The following is a 14,363-nucleotide window of genomic DNA, read 5'->3' as shown; positions in this document are numbered from 1 at the left end:
GGGTGCCGGGGGCCCTGTTGCCAGCCAGTCGGCCGACCCAGCAGCTCCCCAAGACAAAGCTCAGATCTGAGCAGTTCTCTTGGAGACACTCCCCTTCTGGCTGGAAAGCCCGTGGATGCCCCGCTGCTGCCAGACACCCTGGAAGGAAGCCCCTGTAGCCACGAGGCCTCTGGGTTGGGGAGCCACGGGCGTGCTTCCCATTTCTGTGGTGGCTGGGGTGATCCCCATGGCCCGGTCAGGCTTGGTTGGGCTAGTGAGAAGGGCAAACTGTCCTGTCCCCTGACCCTGGAGCCCCTGGCCCAGCCCAACCCCCAGAGGGAGAGCTCTCAGGAACCCCAGTGCCCCATCGTCTCTCTAGATGTGAGGGACCACCTGGCCTGGTGTCCCCACTCCAGAGGGCAGCACTGTGGCTGGTGACACAGGCCTGGCCTCTGCTGGGAGGTCCCTCCTGCCTGAGGCTCCTACACAGGAAGGTTCTGACAGAAGCTCGACCTCCCTGGGATGCAGACTGGACAGGAGGGAGCCAGGCCTGCTTCTGGGGCTCCTCGGGCTCCCGCCTAGACAGGCCCAAGTCTGGGTGTCTGGCCCCTTTCCTATGCCACAGTGGGGCAGGACAGGGGCTCCCTGCAGCTGACTGTGGCCTTGGGAGGGGGCCGTCCCACATGGGAGCATGGGGAGACAGCTCAGGGGAGGCTGTATGGTTTGGCTGCAGGGCCCCAGGGCCTGCCAGGTAAGCTGGGCCTGGCAGGTAGGGGCCTGGGAGCTTCACCAGGGCACCCCCAGGAGAGTGGTACCACCTCAGGCCCAGGCTGGGGCAGACAAGGCCTCCCAGACCCCAACCCGGGTTGGCAGGCTCAGCGGGCAGGGACTTCTGTGGGCCCCTGCCCTGCTCTGCCAGTGAGGCAAGGCCAGACGGGTGGCACCTGCATGCCTGCAGGTTTGCCTGTGGCCACTGTGCCTGGACAGAGGAGGCCCAGGGCCATCTCCCCAGTGCTGGGCCTGGAGACAGCAGGCCGGTGTCAGGTGGCCCAGCCTGATGGCCAGGCCTCCTGCAGATGCTGCAGGTACCTTCTCACACCTGTCTGGACAAGGCTGCCCTCCCAGGAAGGACAGACATGGGATGGGCCCACTTGCCCGGAGCTCCTCCCATCACCTCCCCAGGGCAGGCCACCTGCTGGGTGACACTGACTGAATGTGCCATCCCACTGCTCTGTTGAAGGGGCTGCAGTGACAGGAAGTGAATGACCTCATGGCGGGGACAGGCCCACAGGGGATGGGCAGGGGCTGGTCTCCAGGGTCCAGAGAAAGATGGGTGACTGGCCCTCACCACTGCCCCTGAAGCCCCCTCCAGCCTCAGGCCAACAGGCTCTGTCCCATCACTGAGGGCCAGGGAGACAGGCCCTCCTGGTGTCCATGACCTTGGCAGCCACTCCCTGTCCTGTGTGCGCCCCAGAGGCGCCCCAGCCTGAGCTCAGGAAACTTCGAGGCTCTCCCAACCTCCGAGCCCTCACGGCATTCCCAACCACAGGGGGGCTCCCCCTTGACACTGCCTCAGAGATAGGGGGAAGGGAACACCTAACCCCGGTGTCATGGCATGACTTTTGCGGATAAAGGAGCGGTGCCTACGGTTCCTCAGCCCGGAGACCCGAAGGGGCCTTCCAGTGAGAAGGGGGCCCAGGGGAGGGGTTTCGGGGTGCAGGTGTGAGGAGCAGTGTGAGGGGCGGGTGTGGTGTGCTTCGACAGTGGTGCAGGCCAAGAGAAGCGGGGTGCGGGCGCGGGAGCAGGGGGGATAAGAAATACAGCGGAGACGCACGTCTCTAAAATAGCTCTGTATACAAGGTCTCTCATCGACGTGCAGATTTCCCAGGAAACAATCCACGCTCTGGGTCCGCGAGGCCTGGCGCGCCTCAGTCGGGGTTCTGGTCCTTGTGCTGGTTCTGGTCCTCGCGTCACGAGGTCCACGGGCTGCCGCCCTGCCCGCCGCCGAGCGGCACGAAGGAGGCGCCCTGCAGGACCGAGGCGCAGAAGGAGCGGCAGCGCTTGCAGGGCCGGGGCGGTGGGAGCGATCCTCGGCACACCAGGCAGGGCGCTTGGAGGCCCCTCGGCAGCCCTGGGGAGAGAGAGGCCCTGAGACCCGCCCTCGCCCGACCGCACCCCAGGTCCCCGAACCTCGTCCGCAGTCCTTGAGGCCACACCCACTGGCCCGCAGACCGCCTCCTCTGCTCCCAGACCCGCCCACCGGCCTCGACGAGATCGTGCCGCGGGACCTCCGAGACCGCGCCCATCAGGTCAGCCCCGGGACTGCGCCCACCAACTAGAGGTACTGCCCACAAGGTCCAAAGACCTGCACGCATCAACCTGGTGAGCGAGACCCTGAGGCTTTGTCCCCTGGTCCCGAGGCACGCCCTAAAACCTAAGCCCTTGCTCGTGCTCCCGAGCCCACACCGTTGGCGCGGCGGCCACTCCCACCAGCCCTAAACACGCCCACCAGCCCTCTGAGCCACGCCCACCACGGAGCCCGCACCCTCTGGCCCAGGACCCCGCCCAACCCTCTGAGACCCCGCCCGAAGGTCTGGCCTTCGCTCCCACCAAGGGTGCTGAGCCCACTTTCTCCAGGACTGCCCACCAGCCCGAAGCTGTGCGAGACCAGGGTCTTGGGCCTCCTGGACTGGCCACTAGCACTTCCCCAGCCTGCTGACCCTGATACCCCCTCGGGCAGGCCCCGTCAGCTGCCCTCATCCCAGCTAGGCCAGAGCGGAGGGCAAAGTCCAGTCTGACCTCAACTACTCTGGAAGGGCCCCACGCAGCTTCCTGCCCAGGAGGTAGCGCTGTGGCCCTGGGTGAAGCCATCAGGATCGAGGCGTCCCCTTCTTTCCCTCAGCCCCTTGAGCCTGGCTCCCCTCCATCCCCCAGAGGCTGTGGGGGAGAGGGCCTGTCCCTGAGCTTGCTGTGGGAGCCTTGAGCAGGAGCCTGGTTGGGACCAGCAGAGGGAGAGCTCTGAGGGGCTGGGGACCCAGCTCTCCCTCCAGCTCCGCCCCTGTCCTCCTTGGGATGGGTGATGTCCACAGGCTGTGGGGCCAGGCTGTCCTGGGGGAAGCAGCCCAGCTGCAGCTGGGGCAGAGCTGGGACCTGGGGTGCCTGGACTCCACCCCACTGGGCCCGGGCCACACTGCACAGCCCAACGAGGGCTAGTGGCTGCAGGGGCTCCGAGGGGGCCGCAGTGCAGGGTTGGGGTCCTGGAGCCAGCCGGCAAGCCCAGGACCCATTGCGAGGCTGCTCTGCCTGTCAGAACTGTCCGCTGTGGGCACTCCATGTCCCTGGAGTCCAGTAGAGTCTGGGCTGAGCGGGGCTCCCAGGGCCTGTCCATGGCACCAGAGGTGGGCGTGGCCTGGAGGCTCCTGGTGGAGCTATAAGCCCCAGAGCCTCCAACCCAAGTGGCCAGGACGTGGTCAGACCTTGTCCAGGACCTTGTGGACTGAAATGACCCAGAAGCTGCTGGAGGGGGCCGGCCCCAGGTCAGGCACCCAGTACGGTCTCCAGGGGCCAGCAGACAGCTGGATCTGTCCCCTCTCCTATGTGGGCTCTGAGACAGAGGAGCATAGGCCGGCACTGGACTCTGCCAGGCTGGCCAATAGGTAGGTGTGGACGTGTGTCCTTTCAGGGGGCCCTCCTCCTTGAGAGGTTTGGCAGCCTGGGTCTCCCGCCAGTGCTCAGGCGGAGAGGAAACACAGCTGCAGCTGTGCAAGGTGTAGGGTAGAAGTGGGCCAGGCCCAGGTGGGGTCTGGACGGGGTAAGCCCCAGCATCCGTGCAAAACAGGGCCCAGCCTCCTGCATGCATGGCCATTCCTGGAGCTGGTGCACGGCAGAGTGGGAGCCAAGGCTCTCCGGAGGGGTTGGGCCAGCCTGGCCAGTGCCCAGCCAAGGCCCAGCTGGCACCAGCAGGGTATGAGAGCAGGAAGCACAAGACAGGGACAGTTGTTGCCTCCACGGGCCTCGTGCCCTCAGCTCCTGCAGGCTGGGCAGACGGGGGGTGGGGGGCTCCTGCCGGGGCCCAAGGAAGTGGCTGTCCACGAGGCACTCAGGGCCTAAGCAGGGCCTGGAACCCGCAGATCCGCATGGAGGCCAGGCAGTTCTGAGCCTAGTAGGAAGGGACGGGGCTGAGGGGAGGGTGCTCAGGTGGGGCTGTGAGAAAGCAGGCTGCCCCGCAGCTGCAGCTGAAAGGAGGCATTTTTTCTTTAGGTCTGTGCCACAGGGTGCATGTACTTATCAGAGAGAAATCGCCCCCAGGGTGATGGTCACTCCAGTTCCTTCTCCTCCATTCCCCTCTCAGGATTACGGGCACACGTGCACACATGGCCAGCATGATTTTCAAGCTTCCAGATCTGGGACTCAGACTGTGGCAGACCATGTGCGTTCAGCACCTGAATCACCTGGAAGGAAAGTGCTTTGGGCTGCGTGCAGACTACTGGTGTCCGGGCCAGTCCTCATGGAGCCAGATCCTGGCTACCGCAGCAAATGCAAGGCCAGACCATATGTGCACGCCCCAAATCCTATGGGCTGGGAGAATGTAGGACCCCACCCCAGTAAGTCAGGAACCCCCAGGAGCTACATCCTCAGCGCAAGGTGACCAAGCACTTTCTGGCCTGGCCTGTCCCAGCAGGACTGAGGGGACGTGCCTGATGTTGAGAAGCCCAGAGAAGGAACCCCATCCCAGCCACAGGGCACAGGCAGTGGGCTCTCCTCACGGTAACGGGGCTGGAGGGGAAGGCGCCGGGTCAGTCCTGGGTTTGAACATGCCAGGTGCACCATGGCTGGACAGAGGATGGAGCTGGCTGCTGTGTGGCAAGTCCCTGCCAAGAGCCCTCCACTCTCTCTCAAGAAATAGACTTAAAAATGGCATCCGGTGAGCTCACACTGGCAGGGGCTGGGGCTCTGCGTCTCAGAGCCGCGGGGGGTGGGGGGGAGGAAGCGCGGCTCTCTCACTGCAGATGGGTACGCTGGGCAAGCTGGTCTCTTACCCCTGGGTGGGGGCACCTCCCAGAGCACTGGGCCACGAAGTTGGTGCCACCCGAAGTGTCCTTCCACGCGGTCCAGGAGGCCGAGCCCGCACTGTTCAGGGACGCGCCGGGGTTCTGAGAGGAGAGGAGCTCCCGGGAGCCCACCACTTCCCTCGCACAGAAAACGAGCAGCTCACAGAACATGCACGAGTGCCAGTGGGGACAGCAGACACCAGGGCCTGGCCGGGATCCCGTCCCGACTCGGCGGGCGCCTCCCACACCCAAGGCTACTGCTGGAGGCCCGAAGCTCACAGGTTGAGATTGGGTTGGGACAGGAGGGGGTGGTTCAGTCCGGCCATGGTGTTGGAAGGCAGGCCTTTGGGAGGGCAGGGCTGAGGTCGGCAGGGCTGCCCTGACTGAGTCCCGGGCGGTTGTAAGGAGAGGAAGACCAGAGTGGAGACTCGCATGCCGGGCACTTGTGCCTTCCCCCTCCAGGCTGTCACGAGCCAGTGACCCTCGGCCGACTTGGGCCCCGACCTCAGGCCTCCAGACCATCAGTCAGGGGAACCTCTATTCCCGCAACTGACCCACAGGCAGGTGTTTTCTGATGTTAGCAGCAGAGCAGACGAGAGCTCAGAATACAACTGCAATTTCATACACAATTCGGAAACTACAGGCCAGGAACGGAAACTACGAAGAATGACCACTTATAAAAAAGTAGAACTTGGGGTATGAGCAAAAGTTTTTTGATATGTAAAGTAAACGTTTGTGGAAAAATGTAAAAATAAATAAGTGGAAAAAAGAAATCAAAAGGTAGAATTTCTGGGTCGTCAGGTGGCATAGTGGCTAAGGCTCTGGACTTCCACGTGGTCTACCTCAGTTAGAGTCCTGGGCCTGGCGACTAACTTTCTCACTTTCCCTTTCTCTCTCTTTCTGTCTCTCTCTGGTCAAACTGAAAACAAAACAAAAAACTAAAATAAATAAATTCATAAATAATTCCTTAAAATAAGTAGAACTTCTAAAAAATGAAAACTATAGCCACCGAAATTAAAGTAGCAATGGTTAACAGCACACCGGCCACGACAAAGAGGAATGCACTGGAGAGGGCAAGGGGACATTTCAGGGGCAGCTCCTGGAACCAGAGCTCAGGAGACACAGAGCCAGAAGGGGCAGTGAGCGTCAGGCTGGAGGGCAGGAGGCAGGGAAGGGCATCTGGAGAGAGCAGGCGGGAGAGTCTGGGGCTGGTAAGGAGCTCGGAGCAGCCCAGAGCCGCAGGCCTTCTCAGCCAGCAAGTTAACCGGACCCACCCGGACAGCACTGGGAGGCCCTGGCGTCTCTAGGAGTACGGAGAAGCTGAGATGCCTTGGAGGCACTGAGCGAGCATGGCTGTCACCTGCAGGGGCCTGTGCCTGCTGGGAACATGGGTGAGAAGCACATCAGGACCGAAGCCTCCTCGGAGAGTGCCAGCGCCAGCACCCCCTAAGGGACCCAGTCCTGGCTAGAACAGAGGTGACCCGAACGGAGCCTGACATGTGTGAAGGGGTGAAGGACAGAGGGGGTGCATGTGGAGTCCGGAAGCCCCAGTGCAGTGGGCCCGGGGGGCGGCTGCGAGACTTCAGAGAGAGCAGTGGCTCCGCTGTCAGGCTGGAGGTCCATCGCGCTGTCGGGTGGGGTAGGGTATGTGTCCTCACCAGACTCTAAGCTCAGCAGGCAGGGGGTTTCTGGCAGCCACCAGGAGACCAGAAGCAGAGCGGGGAAGAGAGGGTGGACCCAGAATAAGGCGAGAAAAGGGAATGCGGGCGGGTGGGACGAAGTGAAGCTGGACGGCAGACACGGCGGACATCGGGCTGGGACGCCCGTGACCTGCCGGCAGACTCTCAGGTGCGGCAAGTAGTGGCAGGTGACACCCTAGGGTGCTCTGCTGGGCTTTCTTGAATCCTCCCTCTGGGGAAGCCTGCCACTACTCCATGAGGACACTCAGGCGTCCTGAGGAGAGGCCCGTGTGGTGAGAGATTGAGGCCCAGGACAGCCACGAGAAGGCACCATGAGGGAACTGGCCCCTGGCTCCCACCGAGCCTTCGGGTGAGGCCCCTTCAGGCAGCACCCGCTGGAACCCAGGCCAGCCTGGACAGGCACCGCTGCAGGGAGCCCCCAACCCTGGGCACAGGGACGCAGGTGGGAGCCCAGCCACCTGGGTTGGAGTAGCCCGCTAGGTGACAATCCACGACTGCAGACCCCATAGATAAGAGACTGCAAAAAGTTCCTGGAAAATGGAATCAATGTATTAGTGAATTTTGCTGTGAAAATTATGAAATCCACATTAGATTTTTCACAGTATGCACCTTCTGTGAACTTTTTGAAGACCTGTCATACGTGTGATTAAGTAAATATAAGATACGTGTGCTGGTTAAAAGACTAGAATATCTGGGAACCAGCAGTTAGCGTTATGGCTATGTCACTGGACTCCCACGTAGTCGACTGCGGTTCGCGTCCTGGACCCGGTGGCTTAAATTCATGCCGGGCGCGTGTGCGTGCATGCCCAAGATCCTGAGAGGAGAATGGAGGAGAAGGGATTGTGGTGTGACTATCCCCCCTAGGGGGTGATTTCTCGCTTTCTGTCTTTCTGTCTCTCTGTCTCTCTCTGTCTGGCAAGCACACGCGCCCTATAGCGAAAACCTCTAAAAAAAAAAAAGAAAAAAAAAAAGACTAGAATATCTGAGAAATAATTAGTAACACAAGACTAGAGAATTATAAAAGAAAAAATATACCAGGCAAATTTCAACCAAAATAAAGCTAAAAACAGAGCCCGAGAGGTTCTAAAACAAGAGTTGACACAATTATAAGCAGCAACTGGTGGCTCTCCAAAGGTTTTTTGTTTTTTTTTTTGAGGTATTTTGCCTTAAGGCACGTGCACTTGCTGGAGAGAGAGAGAAGAGCCAGTGTGAGGGAGGGGGTGGCCACGCTCCAATCCCTTCTCCACTGTCCTCCGAGGATTCTGGGAACACATGCATGCCCGGTGCGATTTTTCAAGCCGCTGGGTCTGGAACTCGAATCGCAGTCGGCCATGTGAGAGTCTGGTTACGTAACCTCCAGGTACTGGCCCTGAAGCCCCTCCTTATGCTTTGCTCAGCAATTGACAGGTGTCACAGCAGTCGTATTTATCCTTCGCAGTGGTATGCCCGTTTGTAGACTGCTGCAGTGTATGCCCATTTGGAATGCACTCCTGTTTGAAGTGTTACTTATTTAAAATACTGTTAAGCTGTGAACCAAAGTGGTGCCATCTTGGCTAAGGATATAAGCCAAACCCCTTGGCCATGGACCAAGTTAACCTGGCCACAGACCAATAACTGCTTTTGAGGATAAGGTATCCCACCCTGGGACAGCTGTCTATCACAGCATGATGTCAATGACCAAATGGTCACAATAGTGACACTGGCCCCGACAGGATGACACACGGTCACACCACTTGTTCACGATGAGACTGCAGAGACTGCCCATAAAAGCCCTGGCCTCTTGACACTCCTCACGGGGCTGGCTCCAGGGCCATGTCTTACGTGAGACAGCAGCAAACCCGTTGGGAAACTTTCCCTAGCCCCTGCCCCAGAGCTCAGGCTCCAGAGCCTCTTGGTCACGGCAGATGCCCACAAAGGACAGGGTATACCCTGTCCTCTTCTGAGAGACCAAGCTGCCCAGGGCCACCTGACTGGCTATCACAGGCAGGAGCCGACTTGCAAGGACTGTGCTCAGGGAGAGGAGCCGGCTCGCAGAGCACAGGGAGCGGACAGGCTCGCAGAGGACTGCACTCGGAGCGGAAGCTGGTGCCGGCACTGCGTCCCGAGGCCGCCTCAGAGCCTGACAGGGTAGCTGTGTGCCGTGGCCCTGCCAGGGGGGAGGCTCCTGATGTGAAGCTGTGGCCCCAGCCCAACGGCCCACGTCCAAGCCGTGGGAGCGTCCCAACCAGTGGCCAGAGCGTGGACGCCTCGGCTCTACATGGAGGACAAGTGTCTCTGTCCCTGTGAGGTTTTCCAACCCCTTAAAAGCATAGAATCATTTCTGGTTTGCAATTCCTGGCCCACAGTCTGGGTGGCACCTTTGTCACATGGCCACTGAGCTGTGGCCACAGCTGGCACCTGGCAGTGTCCAGAGCAGCAGGCCTCCCTGCTGGAAGGTCTCCTGAGAGCTCCGCCCCCTCCGGGCTGCCCCTGTGAAAAGGTCAGAGACGGGGATGTGACTTAACGAAACTGAGCCACTCCGGGCCAGAGCTTACCTCCTCACCCACGCACCCCAGGACAGCCCAGTTGCTGGGCCCTCCTGGCCACTCTGGGGCCCTCAGGACTCAGACTGAACTCTAGCCCACCCCGGGTCCTCTTGCCGGACAGCGTGGCCTTGAGGCAGTGCCAGCACCAACATGCATGAGTCCACCAGGACCCTTGTCCACTCACACCGATGGCTGCAGGTGGAGGTCTGGGTGTGAGCGGGGAGGGCAAAAAGGAGGGGCTGGCTCTGTGGCCATGTGTGGAGGGACCCTGAAGGCCGGCCACAGTCACAGAGCACCTGGTTACCCACGTGGCCATGTGGTAAGGGGTAGCAGGGCTGGTCCAGTAATGGGTCCTACAGAGTCTCAGCAGGGCCAGGGCCAGGTGGTCCCCTGGAGGGGTGCCCTCGACCTGTCTGCTGTCCTAACTGGCACTCACACTTCTGTGTGACTCACACCGCAGGGCCTGCCACGCCTGCCGGCCCCCTGCCTTGCCCACGGCCAGGTCCATGGCCTTGGCGGGCAGGGTCAAGGCCAGAGCTGGGGCGGTGGGCCCTGATGGTGGCATGCACCCTGAGGCTGGGGGGACTGGCACCCGGACACTCCCCCTCGGCCTCCTCTGCACAAAATACCTTTTGCTGGGTGTGCCGATGTTACTGGGTCTGCCTGCCCTGCGCCTGGCCATTTCTCGGTCACGGTGGCCAAGCGCGACCCTGAGGGAGCAGGCTCCTCTGCCCTTCAGGGCTCAGCACTCACATCCACCCCAGAGTGTGTATGACCCCTGGGCAGACCCCGATGTGCTGCACCTGGGCCGCATGTCTGCCGACGTGACAGAGACCTTGTCTCAGACCCAGGCGTCTAGCGTCTCTGCCAGCGTCACGCCCACCTCGTCCCGGACCATGCTAACAGCTCAGGAGGGGTCTGGACACCTGCCTTTCAGCTCACGGCTCTCCAGAGGCCGGCATGAACATGGGACTCGGGCCCTGGACTTGGAGCCCGCACTGTGACGGGAGGTCGTGGGGGGCGGGGGGCGGGGGCCGCATTACGAAGGTTAGTGGGACTGCTGGTGTAGGGCTGTGCGTGCACCAACGCACAGGACGTGGCCGGCCCTCCTCCCCTCTGCTTTGTCCTTCCAGTGGGTGTGTGATGTGGCACATGTGGCTCACCACCCCTCCTGTGGCCTGTCACCTGTCACCTGAAGGAGAGCCCCAGGAGCCACTGTCCCAGAGCAGGCACGAGCAGGGCTGAGCCCGCGCAGCAGAGACGCGCTCTGTGGTAAGCCACTGAGGTTGGGGTCTATGCTATGCAGCGTTATTGCTGCAAAAAGCTGACGAAGAAACAGGCGGTCGGGACAGAGGAGAGCCTTGGAACAGGACCACATAGATAGTCGCCAGTTTTATGATAACAGTGCCCCGTGCTAGAGAAACAGCCCCTTAGTCAGTCGAATATCCATAGAAAACGAGAATGAATCTGGAGTCAGTCAGTGGCATGGTGGTTGAGATGGCTGGATCCCGCATGGCCAACTGCACGGTTCAAGTCCTGGATCCAGCAGCTTGAAAAACACACTGTGTGTGTGTGTGTGTGTGTGTGTGTGTGTGTGCCCCATCCCCCAGAACAGAGGGGAAGGGATTACATGGTGCTCACCTCCCAGGGCGCTGTCTCACTCTCCCTCTCTACCCCTCTCTCTTCCTCTCTGTCTCTCTCTGGTGAGCACACGTGCTCTGTAGAGAATTTTTTTAAAAAATCATAAAAATTAAAAGTAAATATTGGAGTATATTGAAATGAATAATTTCTATGTATTAAAACATATTATGGGGACCAGCAGTTGGTGTAATGACTATTTCGCTGGACTCCTATGTAGTTGACTGCAGTTCGCGTCCCGGACCCAATGGCTTAAACTCACGCCAGGCACGTGTGCGTGCGTGCCCAAGATCCCGAGAGGAGAACGGAGGAGAAGGGATTACGGCATGGCCATCCCCCTGAGGGGAGATTTCTTACTTTCTGTCTCTCTGTCTCTCTCTTTCGGGGGAGCGCACGTGCCCTATAGCAAACTGCCACTCCCCCAAAAAAACATTATGAGGAGAGTGAGGGGGGAGGAGACACCTGTGTACACCCGCCAAAGGACGTGTGGTCAGAGGAAGGAAGGGACGCCCAGTCAACAAGGACAAGTCAACAGGAAAGTCTGTCCAAAACCAAAGACAGCGCTTCACAGGGGTGTGCCCGGTGGTGGGGGTCAGGAAGTGTGTGCCGCTCACCTGTCAGCACGGCGGGGCCGCTGGGATGGCCACACTGAGAAGAAAGCCTCCCAGGACGGGCCAGCGTGTGGCACACCAGCATATGTGGCACCACGGGGGCCACAAGCTGGCTCTAGTGCGTCCACACAGCAGGGCCCACTGGGAGCCCGGCAATCCATCCCTGTGGAAAAGCCTGCACACGCACCCCAGAGCCCACGCCGCATCACCGGAGCAGCACAGAACTCTGCCAAGTGCGACGAGGACAGACCCTGACCACGGGCAACAAACCAAAGCCAGCCCTGTCTGGAACGTGACGGCCAGCCACGACGGGCTTGCTCCTGCTTGCCAGGTCACTTTACCATTCGGAAGATGAACCCCCGCCAGTCACCCCTCAAACAGAAGCAAGAGAAAGCTTATAACCTCATAGCTGCGGAAGAAGTTCCGGAGAAAATGTAATACACATTCGTGATAAGAACTCTGTAAGGATTGGAAAGAAACCTCTTTAACAGGCCAGCGTGCCCATAGTTGTCTCTGGACTCATGCCTTACCTAAACTAGGTCCTTCTAAAGACCTTGAGCAAATCTCGTTAGCCAGGAGAAGTGACAGGGCCAGGCGTCAGGCGAGGCTGACCCTGCCTAGAACGCGGCCAGTACGAGACGTTAGAGGCAGCGAGACTGGAATGGGAGACGCAAAACTATCTGCGCATGACGGAATAGTTGCATGGAAAATGTAAAACAATATACGAATTGTTCGAGGTGACATATTTAGAAATGTGTCCATTTAGAAAGCTAATATATAAGTGCTGTTCGCACTCCACATATCCGCAGAAAAGAGGGAGAAGGCTGCTTTACGGAGGCGAACGTGTGGTAGCGTCAGGACAGTAGACGACGCAGAGACCCCAGGGAAGGCGCGCCCGCTCCGGCTGACGCTGCGATGCAGCCACAGTGCGCCTGTCACGCACAGCTGCTGGGGTGTCACTGAGCAGGGCTGGTGAGGGCCAGCTGCCAGAGCCTCTGCTGCAGCTCATGCGCCGTGTGTCCCGCATCAAGTGCCTGCTGCATCACACAGGGTCCTGGCGTTGGGCCCCGGCAGCAAGGATGCGCTGGGTCGAGCTTACAGACTAGGGGGTGACAGCCACTGACAGACGGCGGGTGAAGTGGTGGGTGTCACGGCCAGGAGAGGAGGTTCTGGTGGCCTGAAAGGCAAGTGCACTGGGGTGGGCCTGGGTATCCCTGCCAGTCTCCTCGGGCCGCTGCCGTGCCAGGCACTGTGGGTTCTGGCATGCCTCGACCACTCTGGCTCCCTGTGCTGTGCATGGCAGCTCTGTCCACACCTTTTTTTTTTGGGGGGGGGGGGGGGGGAGAGGTTTTTGCTATAGGGCGTGTGCACTCGCCAGACAGACAGAGACAGAGAGACAGAAAGTGAGATATCACCCCCCCCAGGGGGATGGCCACACCGCAATCCCTTCTCCTCCATTCTCCTCTTGGGATCTTGAGCATGCATGCACACCCACCTGGTGTGAGTTCAAACTGTGGGACTCAAACTGTGGTCAACTGCATGCGAGTCCAGCAACATAGCCATTATGCTAACTGCTAACTGCTGGTCCCTCTGTCCACACTTTCTGAGCAAGACAAAGCAGCACTACCTGCCTGCAGAGGGCGCCGTGACCCCGACTCCCCACGGCCAGCCCACCCAGGCCAGCACTCACCAGACCCAGTGCCTGGGCTGGGCAGAAGCGTGTGCTCCCACCCAGGACCCGAGCCCTCCCCGTGCCGGTTCCAGAGGGCACAGTGGCTCTCCCTGAAAGGCCAAAGTGGGGAGGCAGCCCCAGCGGGAGGCCGGCCCCCATGCGCGGGCACTGGCGTTACCTGACGCTCCCAGCGGCTGACTCGGGACGCCCTCCGCTGCCCTGGTCGGGGGCACAGGTGCCAGGGCGTGCACACGGAACGCGTCAGCCTCCGGGCGGTCAGCACCGTGGGCCTTGGCGGGGCTGGGTTTCGGGGCCGTCCTGCCCGCGTGCTGGCACTGGCAAACAGGAAGCTCGGCCCTCCCGCCGGCCTCCGAGCGGGCAGGATTCGGCTTGCAGCCCCTCTCTTCCGGCCTCTTCGGGGGCACCGGCAAGGCCGAGCGCGGGATCTCGTCCGTCTGGGCAGCCGCGCGGGCGGCTCCTCGCGCCGAGTCTGGCAGGGCCGAGGGGTCGAGCACTTTAAAGGGCTGCACGTCCGGGAGCACGGCCGAGGACCCAAGGGTGGAGATGGGGGGCATTTGCTTCCTGCCTCTCCTGACGCTGACGCCTTCCACGCAGAGGTCTGTCCCACCGAAAGGTGGCAGCTCCACAGCCGGCTGCAGAGGGGAGGGGGGCTGGGCGCGGGCCTTGACAGGACACGGGGTGCCCTTGGGAGGGGCGGGTGGGGCCGGCCTGACTCTGGGATGGACACCTGGGTCCCACACAGGCCCCGGGGCCCCTAGCCTCTGAGAGCCTGTGGAAACCGAGCTTCTTAGGGCTCTAGGGCCAGCCGGGTTGGCCCCACACCCAGGACCTGCCGTGCCCTCCCCCAAGTCCTGCCTGCCACAGAGAGGCCACTGGCCATGCTTCCCGCCAGCTCAGCCACCCACTCACTGTGTCCTGTCCCAGGGAGGACATTTCAACCAGGAGTGTCCGAGGGGTGGAAGTCCCTGGGACGGCCACAAAGGAGGACCCAGTATCCACACCTGAGGACTGAGGGTACCGCAGCCCACAGGAGGACCCAGTGTCCACACCCAGAGGACTGAGGGTATTGCAGCACACAGGAGGACCCAGTGTCCACACCCGGAGGACTGAGGGTGCCGCAGCCCACAGGAGGACCCAGTGTCTACACCCAGAGGACCGAGGGTACC

At 60.9% G+C, this 14,363-nt stretch overlaps 1 protein-coding gene across 1 annotated transcript in view; it reads right to left on the bottom strand.

Annotated features, from left to right (window-relative positions):
* Positions 1-1,831: 1,831 nt before the first annotated feature.
* Positions 1,832-14,363, bottom strand: part of TTLL8 (tubulin tyrosine ligase like 8) — a 49,895-nt gene continuing 37,363 nt past the window's right edge. Inside the window, exons 12-13 of the mRNA XM_027775339.1 lie at positions 13,355-13,829; positions 1,832-2,110 (exon numbers count right to left, since the gene is read on the bottom strand). Of these exons, the coding sequence (XP_027631140.1) occupies positions 1,950-2,110; positions 13,355-13,829 (636 nt within the window). The 3' untranslated portion in view covers positions 1,832-1,949. The remainder of the gene's footprint in view (positions 2,111-13,354; positions 13,830-14,363) is intronic.

Source organism: Tupaia chinensis, unplaced genomic scaffold, assembly GCF_000334495.1.
Source record: "Tupaia chinensis unplaced genomic scaffold, TupChi_1.0 Scaffold000548_1, whole genome shotgun sequence".
Lineage (NCBI taxonomy): Eukaryota > Metazoa > Chordata > Mammalia > Scandentia > Tupaiidae > Tupaia > Tupaia belangeri.
Note: the sequence above shows the minus strand (reverse complement) of the source record. Positions and strands in the feature narration are given on the sequence as shown.